This window comes from Colias philodice, chromosome 11 (assembly GCF_061535455.1).
Source record: "Colias philodice isolate Cphi_HAF_F1 chromosome 11, ilColPhil1 Martin Lab GWU primary, whole genome shotgun sequence".
NCBI classification, from domain to species: domain Eukaryota; kingdom Metazoa; phylum Arthropoda; class Insecta; order Lepidoptera; family Pieridae; genus Colias; species Colias philodice.
Genome location: NC_143096.1, coordinates 4,567,983 through 4,582,470, shown reverse-complemented (window position 1 = coordinate 4,582,470; position 14,488 = coordinate 4,567,983). Strand labels below are relative to the sequence as shown.

The 14,488-nt window shown below is 32.1% G+C and overlaps 1 protein-coding gene across 3 annotated transcripts in view; it reads left to right on the top strand.

Annotated features, from left to right (window-relative positions):
• LOC149484531 (very long chain fatty acid elongase AAEL008004-like) overlaps positions 1-14,248 on the top strand; it is a 48,064-nt gene extending 33,816 nt beyond the window's left edge. For all 3 annotated transcript variants that reach the window (XM_089700743.1, XM_089700741.1, XM_089700744.1), the window contains 5 exons: positions 849-929; positions 3,550-3,712; positions 6,461-6,597; positions 9,904-10,092; positions 14,000-14,248. In XM_089700743.1, coding sequence (XP_089556869.1) covers positions 849-929; positions 3,550-3,712; positions 6,461-6,597; positions 9,904-10,092; positions 14,000-14,122 — 693 coding nt within the window. In that variant the 3' untranslated portion in view covers positions 14,123-14,248. The remainder of the gene's footprint in view (positions 1-848; positions 930-3,549; positions 3,713-6,460; positions 6,598-9,903; positions 10,093-13,999) is intronic.
• The last annotated feature ends 240 nt before the right edge of the window (positions 14,249-14,488 follow it).

The following is a 14,488-nucleotide window of genomic DNA, read 5'->3' as shown; positions in this document are numbered from 1 at the left end:
TTCATTAATATTTATTCCGTACGTAGGTACGTATGACTATAATACGATAAGTAAATAGCGTCTTTAACGTAAATAACATCAAGTTATTATTTGTACACGTGTTTATCTCACTTACGCATAATATCCGAAAAGGGATTCGCTCCTCCAAAGATTTAACGCAAATAACACCATAAATTGTTGTTAAGAAATATTAGTATGTCTCCGAGAAAAAAACATAAATCACGGTTTAACGACAGAATAAGGTTTCTTCACATAATAAAAAATATGGTTATTATATTTCTCGTCAAATTATATGCTAGGATTGTAAAACAATTTGTAAACTTATTTAATATTCTCACTTATATATTATAATAGTGCTACATAATATTTACCGGAATTGTTTCTTTGAACCTTGAAAATGTACTGATTTTATCATAGTTAGGCACATGTGGAAAATTCCTTTTTTTATAATGTGTTCGTTTATTTATGTTGAATATCATTGTTTTTAATTAGGATCTTAAAATATGAATAGTATGATATCAAAACAATTTTTCTAGAAACAATTTTTTTCTTTGTTTCAAGAGTCGTCTGTATCGTTTACAAGGTAGTGTAATTCCCAAAACATTAATTGTTAACAATTTTACAGTGTACTGAGATTTGTTAACGCAATCAACTGTAATGATATCACTTAATTATTCGTTCCACTTTAGATCGTCATGTCGAAACGAACAATGCTATTAATTACATAATAACTACTAAATATCCTTGCTCTTGTTTTTCGTATATGTACCTGCTTGCCGAATTAATTTTACTCAAGTTATCATATCAAAAAATCAAAGCATTGTTCATATATACTTTTGTTTCTACAGTATATGGCAAGTGGATGGTGGGGCCATTACGACTTCAGGTGTCAACTCGTCGATTATTCTCGGAGTCCAAGAGCCATGAGGGTAAGTTTTATAAGGTACTAACTAGAAATTTTTGGGAATGAGATGTTTTACCACGATAAAAAGTACCCTGTTCACTCTCCAGCCTCCCAACTATCTTCAGACAAAAATAATATCATAATACCGCTACTTTATAACTTGAAAGAAAGACAAAGAAAAAATAATGTAAGGGTAAAACATTAAAGCTTTGGAATATAAGGAAATTTTTGTTGAATTGTCTTTTTTACGTTTATCATAGTAAATTCGATTTTCACAATAACACTTATGTCATTATCTAGCCAAGATAGTGTTCAGAAAATTTCCACAATAATTATTATCAAACCGGAATTATGAGTTTCGTTGTCGGATACTCGTAAAGCCCAGCCTATATTTATATCGATGTACGTTACGACCCGATGTTCTAAAATTAGGCGCAAATAGTTGTGATCCAAAACTTCAATTTACTTAAAAAGTGTTTGAATAGAATAGGCTTTTGGCTTTATTTTTCTTATGCAAGAAATTAACTACTTAAATAATAAATAGAGAGAGACATTGGGCCTTACCAAGTTAAAATAAGAGCAGAGCAATGTTGCAAAAGCCTAAATTCTAAAACATAAAACATAATCTCTTATAAACGAACTGTATATGGATTCTAGATATATTTAAAACAAATGTTTTATTATGCATGCATACTTAATCTATTGGAATAAACCCATATTAATTGTTTAATATAATTATAAGAATTTAATTTCATATATTATACATTTATTTAACATATTTTAATGTGCGCTATACATGCGGATATAGATATATGCCTACAAAATGGCATACAATTTTAAATATAAATAGTTCAGGATGTACAAAAGCAGTTTTTAAATTTATAAGGAATTCATTTGAATGTCTTCCGTAAAATTGGCTATAATAAAACTGCCTATCCAACACAAGTATGTTTGAGCCACTTTACGAATATATATTGTGTATAATTAGAATAACCAGATTTTATGTCGAGGCACATTCGTATATAAAATAACGTTTTTTAATGCTTCCTATACGTAAATTAAGTTTTTATCCTCAATAAAATTTTTTAAACAATTACAATTTTCGTTCCCACATAACAACAATTTGTTGTTAATATGAAAATCTCCATTTACGATATTAAGAAATTTAAAAGAAAAATTACGTTGTAATATTATTATTTTTCTTATACTATTTCTAACGTTAACTGTGAAATTTTGGAAGTTCGAACCAGCTTTAATTAGCAGTTACATCATATTTTAATTATCTGGGCATGAAGCCTTGTTTTAGGTTAGGAATCCAGATATCTGATGTTCATTAAAACGTTGATAAAAAAATATAACGAATACGATGGTTTATATCACCAAGAATAGATAGTAACATATACTATGCAAAAGCAAGGTCTATATATTTCTGAAATGTCTCTTTAATGTTAAAACTTATGTACAATTATTCAATAAGCAATTATTACTTACAAGGCAAGAAGTGTAATTTTGTCTAAAAATTATACATAGAAAATTATTAAAGAACAAGAAGGTTAACACATTGTTCATAAAGTAAGTTTTTTTCACTTAAAACGTGGAATTTAATGTTATAGTATTATATTAACGACCTCTACTAGTTACCTTGTTATTTTATTTTAATTCAAAGGTTTTTACCAGTATGTATTATAATATGACAGCAAATACGTGTAATATTTTTATTTACGTGTTTTATATTATTTAACCCAGCTGAAATCAAAATCAATACTTCAAACCTTTAACGTCATGTCCTTATAGTATACAAATATCAGTAAGCATACACTTTCAATGTGACAACATATTGTGTGCATAACTAATGTGATGAACATGGAAAAAATTGATATTTCATGACAATTGATGTCATCATTCAATTTTGTTTGATGTGGAATTCTGCTTTGTCACTTTGCTTTGAGGACGAAGTTGTAAGCAAAATTTTATTGACTTATTGTCCTATGGTGATATGGTACATGCGTCTTTCACATTTTAGTATCATTTTACAAAATAATATACATAGATCTAGATACGATTCAATACTGATACAATTGAAATCCCAAAATCTGTATCTTCATTTACCAGGTAGGCCTAAAATAGAATGTTAAAGACGATTTTTTTACGATAAAACTGGTTTTATTACTATACTAATGAACTTGTGTGTTCCAAAATAAATCTTCCCACAATTATTCTTAGTATTTAATAGCTAAGGAACGAGTTTATTTATTTTTTTATTGAACACAAGATAATTGGGCTCAATGTGTAATAAATTTGTTGTAATAATATCCCATACATATACAGGTTTTCCCAGTGTCGCTGTACTAAGCTCAAAGGGACTTAACTTTTTGCTTATGCTGATTACGTAAAACTAATAAAATACAAGATGCATTTTTTTCTATAAGATTTATTCTTAAAACTATGTGCACAGCCCTAACTAACTAGCAATCCCCCAACTTTATTACTTTTTAAAGGACTTTAAAAAAGGAGGAGGTTTCAAACAAACAAACTCTTGAGCTTTATAATATTAAGTATTGATAAGTCCCATTGAGTTTAGTACAACGACGACGGGACCCTTGTGTAATCTGTGAGCAATGTATATGAATGGTTCCATTGGTCAGATGGCGAACACGTGCTGGTGGTACTACTTCAGCAAGTTCACGGAGTTCTTCGACACGCTGTTCTTCGTGCTGCGCAAGAAGAACGAGCACGTGTCGACGCTGCACGTGATACACCACGGCATCATGCCGATGTCCGTGTGGTTCGGATTGAAGTTTGCACCAGGTATGTAGTATGTTTTTAACGTGATAACGTTTTTAAAATCGTTTTAGTCGGGTGACATGTTCAGAAACTTGTGTCACACCAAAACCTCACGAGCGCGATCGCAGGTATAACGAGAGAGAGACGGACCGATCTCCCGTCTCATCTCGAGCGCTGTCACTGCATTATGTTATCACGAAAACATCTCGATCGTAAACCTACTTTACAAACAACCAATTTTTGATACCTTAAAAAGAGAGTCTACCTCCTTAAAAAGTCGGCAACACATCTTCGGACACGTCTCTAGACGCCTATGGGCTGTGGAATCGATAACCACCAAGCGATCCAATTACTCGATTGTCTACTCTTCGATTAAAAAAAATACCTGTATGTTTGTATGTAACAGATCGCTTAGAGTCGACTTTGATCGACTTAAATCAAACTTTTTAAAAACATGTTAGGATGTGTGACCAATGACAATACAATAATTACATGAGTTTATCTTATGAAATCGTGATTATATGGTTTTAAAACTATATTTATTTTTGCTTAATTTTAACATGTATTTTGTTTTTTTTGTCGGAATTTAGTTTAATGTCGCAAATACGAAGGGACAACCATACTTAAATCGATTTTGAGACGTACACAAAGAAGTAGTAGAGTAAATGTGTCATATAATATTCATACCTACATGATACTTCGAGCCGGTTTTACCACTTGCTGGTAATGTGACGTAAATTTTCATACATTATCTGTCATTTTATCCGGCAGATAAGTTATACGACAATGTTTCATTGTTAATCTATACTTACTTAACTAATATAATAAAACTGAATAGTTTGTTTGTTTGAACGCGCTAATCTCAGGAACTGGTCTGATTTTAAAAATTCTTTCGGTGTTAGATAGCTCATTTATCGAGGAAGGCTATAGCCGCTATAGGCTATAATATCATCACGCTAAGTCCAACAGGAGCGGAGCAATGCGGGAAAAACCGCACAGAAAAGCTAGTTTAGTATATGTGGAAGAGGTACAAATTGTCTTATGTAGCTTAGTTGTGTTCATTAGAGATTTATTCAAGAAACAATTATGAATGGATAGTATTTAGAGCACCTCTGAATTACAACGATTACGAAATACCATTTAAAATATGTATCTAGTAACGAAATGTGACCCACTACCCTCATGACATCCAAATAAAACTCGTCACCATGAATGTTGTGTATATAAAATATTCAGTTAAAATTACTATTGTAATCATATCGTCCATAAGAATGTAATAAATAGTAATGATCGTGTGACTGTTGCTGAGTTGAAATGTAATACATAGTTGTTTTACATACGCATAAAAGTTAACAATATTGTGTGCTTGTAAGGCAGAGTATTATATTCATTCGGTTTTGTTTTATATCGAAAATCGATCCATAAAACACGCACCTCCCTAAAACAAGTCCTCGTCGGGTTCGTGGACCTTTAAGTTGATTATCGGCATTAAGTCTGTCCCTACGAAAAACCTTATAATCTCGTTATTATTTTTAAGCGTTATTTCGGATTTTCAATTAAAACAATATAATTGTCCATCGATTTAATCATTTTCAGTTAATACTGAGTTCTTAAAATCACTTAAAGTCACGGCTTGTAAAAATGTAATTACTTTATAAATAAACTTCAAACGACTATCAATGCATTAATTACTTGATTTACATTCCTACATCGGTAACAAAATTAAACAAACAATACAATTAAAGTAATTAATCAATAAACATTATGCAAGGCTCAACAGATTGTATTGTTTCAAATTGTAAAGTTCAATGTAATTTGTAGTTTGTGTAATTTGTAAATTAAATGAAATTAATTAATCGTAATCATTTATTATCATGCATGTTTAATATATTCTAGGTTGAATATCAACAATAATACTAAGTAATTGTTTCTAATTGTTTCTAATTGTTTGCAAAACAATATTTAAATTTAAATTTGAGAACCTACACCAATGCTCGTCAATCAGATTTACGTATGAACTGACAAACATGCAAACTTTGCATCATCGTTAACACATTCGATGACTATCGATGTATTTTTTATGTTTTGTACACGACCAAATTGTCATATAACAGTTAATATTACATATTAGCACTATTTGTTAGCGTAACATCCGTATAGATGAAGATACTAATCGATAAATAAATATAACACTATCCCACGAAATTAATTTTTCATGCGTAAATGAGAAATGGGTTTACACATTAGCCATTTGTATATCAAAACAAATATACAGCGGTGACTTCATTTAATGTATATAACATTTTAGATAAACTTTAAAATATCCACTGATGAGGAAAGAGCGACTAAGTTAAATCGCACTTAATTTTATCTCATAAGTTACAAATATTTCATAACGTTTAGTCTTATCGGTGCATAATTTTTCATGTTTTTCTTCTTTGCTTAATATTATTTCGAAATGCCTTAATATTTTTGCAGTTACTCATAGTACCGACCCAGAAACATGTTCGTTATTTTTGGTTTATTCGAATACGTTTGCGCAAATTTACAAAAACGTTATTAATACACCCAACTAAAAAATAGCACAATCTTTAGAACATAATTTATCTGCTATATAACATTAATACAGATTTAATATTTTAGACAATTCCTTATTTTGTTTAATTTATGTTTAATACGACGTGCATTTATTGAATTATTTTTTTACATAAATTGTAAAATGTAAACACTGCATAATATGAAATATAAATAATGTGAACGTGTTTCTTACAGGTGGCCACAGTACATTCTTCGCACTATTGAACACGTTCGTGCATATTGTTATGTATTTCTACTACATGGTATCGGCAATGGGACCGAGGTACCAGAAGTATATCTGGTGGAAGAAATACCTCACTGCCTTCCAAATGGTATGGATTACACTTTTATTGACATTATTATATCTCTAACAAGCATTATTTATTCAATGAGACTTCTTCTAGAAGCTCCTTTGAATCAATCATAACAGTTTCAAAATTTCCCACCGATTCGGAAATCAGTATCTATGGAGAAGAACCGGCCAAAACTCCATAGACATAGGTGCTCTTTTAAAATCATGTCAATATCATGAAACAAAGTATTCATGGAATATTCCAGTAACAAACAAATTTTTACTTATGCGTCTAAGGAAATGATTTCTTCGTTGCCATACAATCATTTTTCCCTTAATGAATCATAGCAATACAGTACATTTCTTACTTGGTTAGGTTCAATGGCATTCATAATATAAGGTCGTTTACCTACGCTGTTAGATTCCTTTTGCCTTATTTATATTGTTGTTTTAATTTTTTTGCTTATAAGTTCAAAATAGATTTAAATGTACATATAAACAAAGCATACATTGTAGCTATAGCTAATGTAAACACACATGAATTGTATTTGCACGGCACGTGCTTTAACTTATATGTAAGTGTTATTTTATAAATATTTAGCAGATTACTTATCAAACTTATCAGATTCCATATAATGATACTATAAACAGACATTTCTCATAATATTATCATTACTATATGTGATAAATTATTTTTTTTTTTATATATTGGAAGAAGATTTATTAATTTATAATTATTCTGACAAATGGAGAAAAAGTCAAAGATTAAGTACTTATTCTTTTAAGGAATAATAAATCGAAAATGAAAAGTAATTTGTCTCATATGTTAAAACGTTAAAAAAGCATTAAACTGACCATGAGTGTCGTGAAAGAATTTTTTGTGTCAAGGATTATTAACAAATTATTATAATCTTCAAATTATATAATTTAATAACATGCAATATTAATATTTCGTAAAAGTTAAACCATAATACAATAATTCAGAATAAATCTTATATCATATTTATAAAAATAAAACCCCAGATGTGTTTTCTACTAAGGCAGACATAACAGGGACAACTGACCCTTTTCACTTATTAAGTACGAGATCTCATCTTCTAGAATCTAGTTCATTAGCTAAATATGTCAGTCTTGTTGTGTTGTTGTATATTTGACTATTATTTCCGTATAATATTCTCAATTTTTCATTGATATAAATAAACATCTAGATTCACAATCATGCTCAAAAATTGTCCGAAGCATAACTCTGCTTACGCGTCTGTCTATTTGGCAAAGTTTTCTCATCAGCGTATACAATAGACTTTCAACATTACTGCCACAAAATAAGGTGTTATTTTGAATGAATGTTTAAACTAAACCTAATTTTCGATTGTGAGTCTAATTACTACATAGTATAAAACAAAGTCGCTTTCTCTGTCCCTATGTTCCTATGTATGCTTAAATCTTTAAAACTACGCAACGGATTTTGATGCGGTTTTTTTTAATAGATAGAGTGATTCAAGAGGAAGGTTTTAGTATATAATTTATTATGTTTTAGACAAAGCGGGTGAAGCCGCGGGCGGAAAGCTAGTTGTTTATAAGTGGGTCAATGGTGTTTTATTGTTGTTTTGGTACATTGAGATATACATAGATGGAGACGACACCGCCTACATCACTTATGTTCCGCTCAACATACGCCACATGGCGTATGTTGAGCGGTTTTTTTTAATGGTTTTAAAGTGAAACGCATCAAATATGCCTTCGTGTGTGTTACGATATTGCACAAATAATACAAATAATACGGAAATGTGCAAAGGAATAACTTTCATCGGTAAGAACCTAACTAGATAATAATTTTTAAAACTTAGAGCAAAAAAATGGCGCACAGATTTTGTTCGTGGTGTCTCCTCCATACGTATAGTAATATTATCTCAATGTTTTGGTAGTTGTTGTGTTTGTTCTGTGCATTATTTTTTGTGTGTCTATATTATGATGTAGACTCACTATTATAAAATTTCGATTATATACCACTTAATATTCGATAGTGAGTCTAGTTGTCTATAGAGCGTCAATATGTATATTGTTTTGGTAGTTGTTGATTGTGTTCTTATCTGGTAAATTATTTTAAGCTATTGCATAGGACCGAATCCAGAAATTTAGTAACGAAAAACCTCACGCTCCCCACTCCGACGGACACGGAGGTGTGGCTTGAAGGGATAGCATGCAATAGTTTTACCGCGGCAGTCCCCGAGAGCCACACGTCTATTTTTGACGTGACAACGTCTTATAATTCGATAGAGCCGGCTGCACGCACGAAAAAACATGACTCATGCGGCGTTACCTCGCTCTTAGGCGTTCCATGTAAGGCTTGAAGTGCAAGCGAGAGCGCGGAACGAGCGACAAAAAGCACAATCGGCCTTAAGACGTTGTCACGTTCAACTGTCGTCAGTAAACCGACTTTACAGACAACCAATTTTTGTCTACATCTTCTATATGAGGAGCTTCGGAACAAAAACCGCTAAATCCACTTTCTAAGATTTTTGACAAATCGGAAAAAACGTTTTATTTCTTTGTTTTTTTAGGTAAAAGAGAGTAGAAAATCTTAATATATCAACATTAGCAACATTGTTTGGTGGCCAAAACAACAGATTCGTGTGTGAAGTAATAAACGAAAAAAAAAATAAAAAAAAATGGATATAGCGGTTTTTGCTTAGACTATCCGGATTTATCGTTTTTTGAAAAAATCAACTAAGGATTTATCGCTTTGTGAAAAAACCATTAACATTTTTGGTTAAAACTAAGTATATGAGGAATTAAATAATTAAAAATAAAAAATTGATATATCGGTTTTTGTCTCAACCTTATAAAAATCTATCAAATTTATGTAGGATTTATCGGTTTCTGTTAAGATATCAATTTTCTTTTACCTCATCAGTGGATTTATCGGTATCTGTATAGATCATTTAACTTGAAGCGCATTTTTCTACTAGATTCATCGGCTTTAGAACAGATTCAATAAGCTTATCATGTAAAATTATGCAAAAGCATCGAAATTACAAAAAAAAAAAAAAAAAAATACAGCATGTCGTTTATCGGTTTTTGTTCCGACCCTCCTCATATATTATAAAGGCGAAAGTTTGTAAGTATGGATGTATGGATGAATGGATGTTTGTTACTCTTTCACGTAAAAACTACTGAACCGATTACAATGAAATTTAGCACACATATAGAGGGTAACTTGGATTAACATATAGGATAGGTTTTATCCCGGAAATCCCACGGGAACGGGAACTATGCGGGTTTTCCTTTGAAAACGCGGGCGGAAATCTAGTCTGTACATAATGTAATAATATTGTATTTGTCACAGGTGCAATTCGTGCTGATCTTCAGCCACCAGCTGCAAGTGTTGTTCCGACCGTCGTGCCAGTACCCGCGCGTGTTCGTGTACTGGATCGCGATGCACGGCTTCCTGTTCCTGTTCCTGTTCACGGACTTCTACAAGGCGCGATACAACAAGGGCGAGAGGAAGGCCAGGATGAACATGGGACTGTGTATGGTGAGTTGTGGATTTGTATGCTGTAGAAAATGTCGTTCATTTTCGATCATCTATATATATAAAAGAAAGTCGTGTTAGTTACTCCACTTATAACTCAAGAACGGCTGAACCGATTTAGCTGAAAATTGGCAGGGAGGTAGATTAGAGCCAGGAGAAGGACATAGGATACTAAATATGTACCTACCACGGACGAAGCCAGGGCGGACCACTAGTTAAAAATAATTTGATGCTTAGATCGTTAAAATGTAACGATTTCGGTATTTTACCGCTTACTAACTTACTTACTTAACGTTGTAGATCTGGACGGTTCTGGTATCTTGGGATTTATCCCAGTGGGAACCAGCAACAAAGATATCTCAGTCTGACGGGACACAGAAAGCTGGTTACCCACTTGTCCGATAAATATTCGTGATAATTGAATCAGATGTATAATGCATTGCTCCAAACGGCTCGACAGAAGACACGGGACATGTTTACAAAAACTAAGCTACGACATAATAGTGTCTTATCTTAATATATATAAATCTCGTGTTATGTTTCAAATGTTTGTCCTCAATGGACTCCTAAACCACTTAACCGATTATAATAAAATTTGCACACCATGTGCAGTTCGATCCAACTTGAGAGATAGGATAGTTTAAACATGTAGGTACCACGGGCGAAGTCGGGGCGGACCGCTAGTCGCTATATATGATAATATTTGATATATCTATACACTACAGTTTAAGTGCAGCCTCGTTAGCGTGGAAATTGGATCGATCTACTATAATGAAATAGGTTAGGCACTGTTTGTCTTTTCTTGGCTTTTCGGGAAATAAAATACACAATATAACACTTGATAGGAAAATATCTGTTACTTTCTAATCTTATATATAAAAATGAATCGCAAAATGTGTTGGTAAGCGCATAACTCGAGAACGGCTGAACCGATTTCGATAATTCTTTTTTTATTATATTCCTTGAAGTACGAGGATGGTTTTTATGTAGAGAAAACGTAAATATGTACCACGGGCGAAGCCGGGGCGGACCGCTAGTATTTAAATAATTTTAAAAATTCGTGAGGTTTTTGAGTTAAATAAGTAACCAAAAATAAAACAATTCCTTCCTTTTTCTAAGATTCAACGAATTCGAAAAATCTTGAATCATTTTCGAATACTTTGTTGATAGATAGTTCTAAATTAGATTAAATTAGTTGACTGTAATGCGCACACATACTTTGTAACTTCAAGTAAAAAAAAGATTTGCGCAACCTTCGTACGTACGAACGAATACATAAAGCTTAATTGATACTTCGGTTTCGTCCCGTGTCTCCTTGTTGGATCAGATACACTTTATACATTGCACTTATAACTGATCGATTTTTCTTTAAGAGGAAGTAGATGATACGCCTTTGTTAAACTCAGATTTTTTATGATAAGGATATTTGATCCAGAAACCGTTGGTTCTTCTTATACAGCTATATTATATATTAAGCTAACACTTCAACAAGGGCTCTCTCTATAAGTACCTATAAATAATGTAATTGGCATTTTCTTTTTAGAATTTATCTATACTATTATATAAAGCTGCATAGTTTGTTTGTTTGAACGCGCTAGTTTTAGGAACTACTGGTCCGATTAGAAAAATTCTTTCGGTGTTAGATAGCCCATTTATCGAGGAAGACTATAGGCTATATATCACTACGCTAAGACCAACAGGAACTGTACCACGCGGGTGAAACCGCGAAGCGCAGCTAGTGTATAATATGTATTGTACTTAAAGGAACCGAAAAGGAATAAAAACATGATTTTGGCAGTTTCTGCCAGTTACAATATACCAAAAAACTCCTTACGACAAAAAGGAACACGCTAATTAAATTATCAAACAATGTTGTAATGTTTGTAAATTACTTTAATTGATAGATAAAGGCTTTTAAAGGTGGCATACTCATCGTAAATTAATTGAACACACAAAACTACCACAAAATTAATGTAGGTATACGATAAAAATATGTAGACGCAGGCTGCTTTATCTCAAACAATAAAAATTCAAAACAAAAAATACTGAGATATATCTTTTAATAATTGTACCTTGGGTAGTTGGAGCAGATTTTTTGGTATCACTTTTTGTGCGATTTCAGTATTAACTGTTTCCTAAGAGCGAAGCTATAAATTACATCTACTTATCATTAACTCGGACCGATTTTCGAAACAAATCAAAATCTTGTTTCTAGAATACAATTTTATAACATCAACGCCTTAAATAAATAAAAAATGTATATTTTTTTAGCAAGACCAATTATTAATGTTAAATTAAAACAATTAAATTTTAACTTCCTGTACACAACAAACAACCAATACTATACACGTATTAAAATAAAATAATTTAAATTGCGTCAATTTTCCATTTCGTCACGACTAAATGTTTACTTGGTAAAACGAGATTAGTGAGGAAGAATAATTAATGTTAATTTAATCCATATATTGCAAGTATGACGTTTTGTATCGAACTACCTTTATGAAAAAATCACATTAACTTGTATGACGCACTTCTTAATGTTTATTTCACGAGACCAAACTGTCACTGCTTTAAATATTATCTTTCTACATTTATCAATATTAATAATGCCCTTGCTCGTTAATTTTACTGAATTGGCCATAAAAATATATAACGTCACAAATTCACTGCTATTTAATTTGGTTCCGTTAACTTCAAATGATATATTATGTTATGTTCCAATAGAATAAATTAGACCATCTTAAATTTAATATAATATGGTGTATAAATATCGAAGCAGGTCTGTAACGGTAACAGAATATATTTCTATGTTCCTTTCGCATCTATAATGAAAACATTAGTATGGAATATACAACCTTTACACCTTGATTAATCGATATTAATTACTCCGATACAAATAGGGTTTATTTATTTTTATATGTATAAATATATCATTTGCCTAATGTCTATTTGCTCATGGATAATTATAAATGCGTACCAAAAATATTAAAATATGGAGTAAAATTTATACACGTTAAGGTATTTGGTATCAACTCAATTAGTAAATTAATATTCAGTTACGCACTTTTTGTGTGAATATGTAAATTATTATACGGAAATGTTAATTATTTTTTTTACCATTTACATATTTTGTCGCGTCGTCAAATCATCGTTATATTTAGTGTCACTTTTATTGTTGATAATAATCGGTCATAAGAGTGGAGTTAAACTATTTTACATAATCGTGTATATAGTTAATATGTATTTAATTAAATATCATCAAGATCAATATTAGAATCAAAATGTTATATCCGTACATAATAAATTCTTCCATAATTATTTCAATTATCCACATTACGCAGGTCGTAGAGTATCTATAATTATACATCTGACGTACACAAAAATTATTATTCGTTTCAATCGAGCAATTATCATAAGTTTATTTTTTACATTGAATATAACTTCACATAAAAGAACTTAATAGGATTTAAGTTTAGGTATTAGTAAAAATTACCTCCACGCCAGAGTAAAATAATCCGCATATACGCAATACACATAGCGTAGCCTCTTCATTATGCTAATCCTGCACTAATAGGGTTTTTTTATAGCCTCGATTTTCATCGCTCTACGCTGTTTTAGGAATAGTTTAAAATAATTGAAAAATTGGTTGTCTGTAAAGTCGGTTTACTGACGATAGTTGAAAGTGACAACGTCCGATTGTGCTTCTTTGTCGCTCGTTCCGCGCTCTCGCTTGCACTTCAAGCCTTACATGGAACGCCTCAGAGGGAGGTAACGCCGCATGAGTCATGTTTATTCGTGCGTGCAGCCGGCTCTATCGAATTATAAGACGTCGTCACGTCAAAATATCAACGCAACCAATAGATACAATTTTACCCATTAAAATGTATTGAAATGTGACCCTTATTTCCAGACGGTGATGGACGAAAGTTCGCTGAACGGCAAGAACGGGTACAAGCAGGAGGACTCGAGCGTGCCCAACTCGTACGCGTCGTCCGCCGCCGACGCGTTCGTGCGGCGGCGGACCGTCTCATAGACAAGTAGCTTTAATACGATTACAGTTGCGATGCCTGTTCTACGGTCACACCTTTTTGATGTGAAAACTTCTTTAGCGGCGTTGAGCACTTTTTCTGTAATGGGTATAAAATCTTAAACTCGCGTGACCTGAAGGACACGTGACCTGTAAGGACACGTGACCTGATCGAAAAAGCGTAAGACGGATACCATTCCAAAATATCAAACATGCTCAACGTTAATAATCAAGTTTTCACTTCTGCCGGCACTGCCGGAGTGCAACCCGTCTTTTTTTTAGGTAGATACAGACACGAGATTGTTTTGTGTATTTAATTTAAGTAGATAAATCGAAATTTCGTCAATCTTCTACGCTATAGAGCGTGCCAAA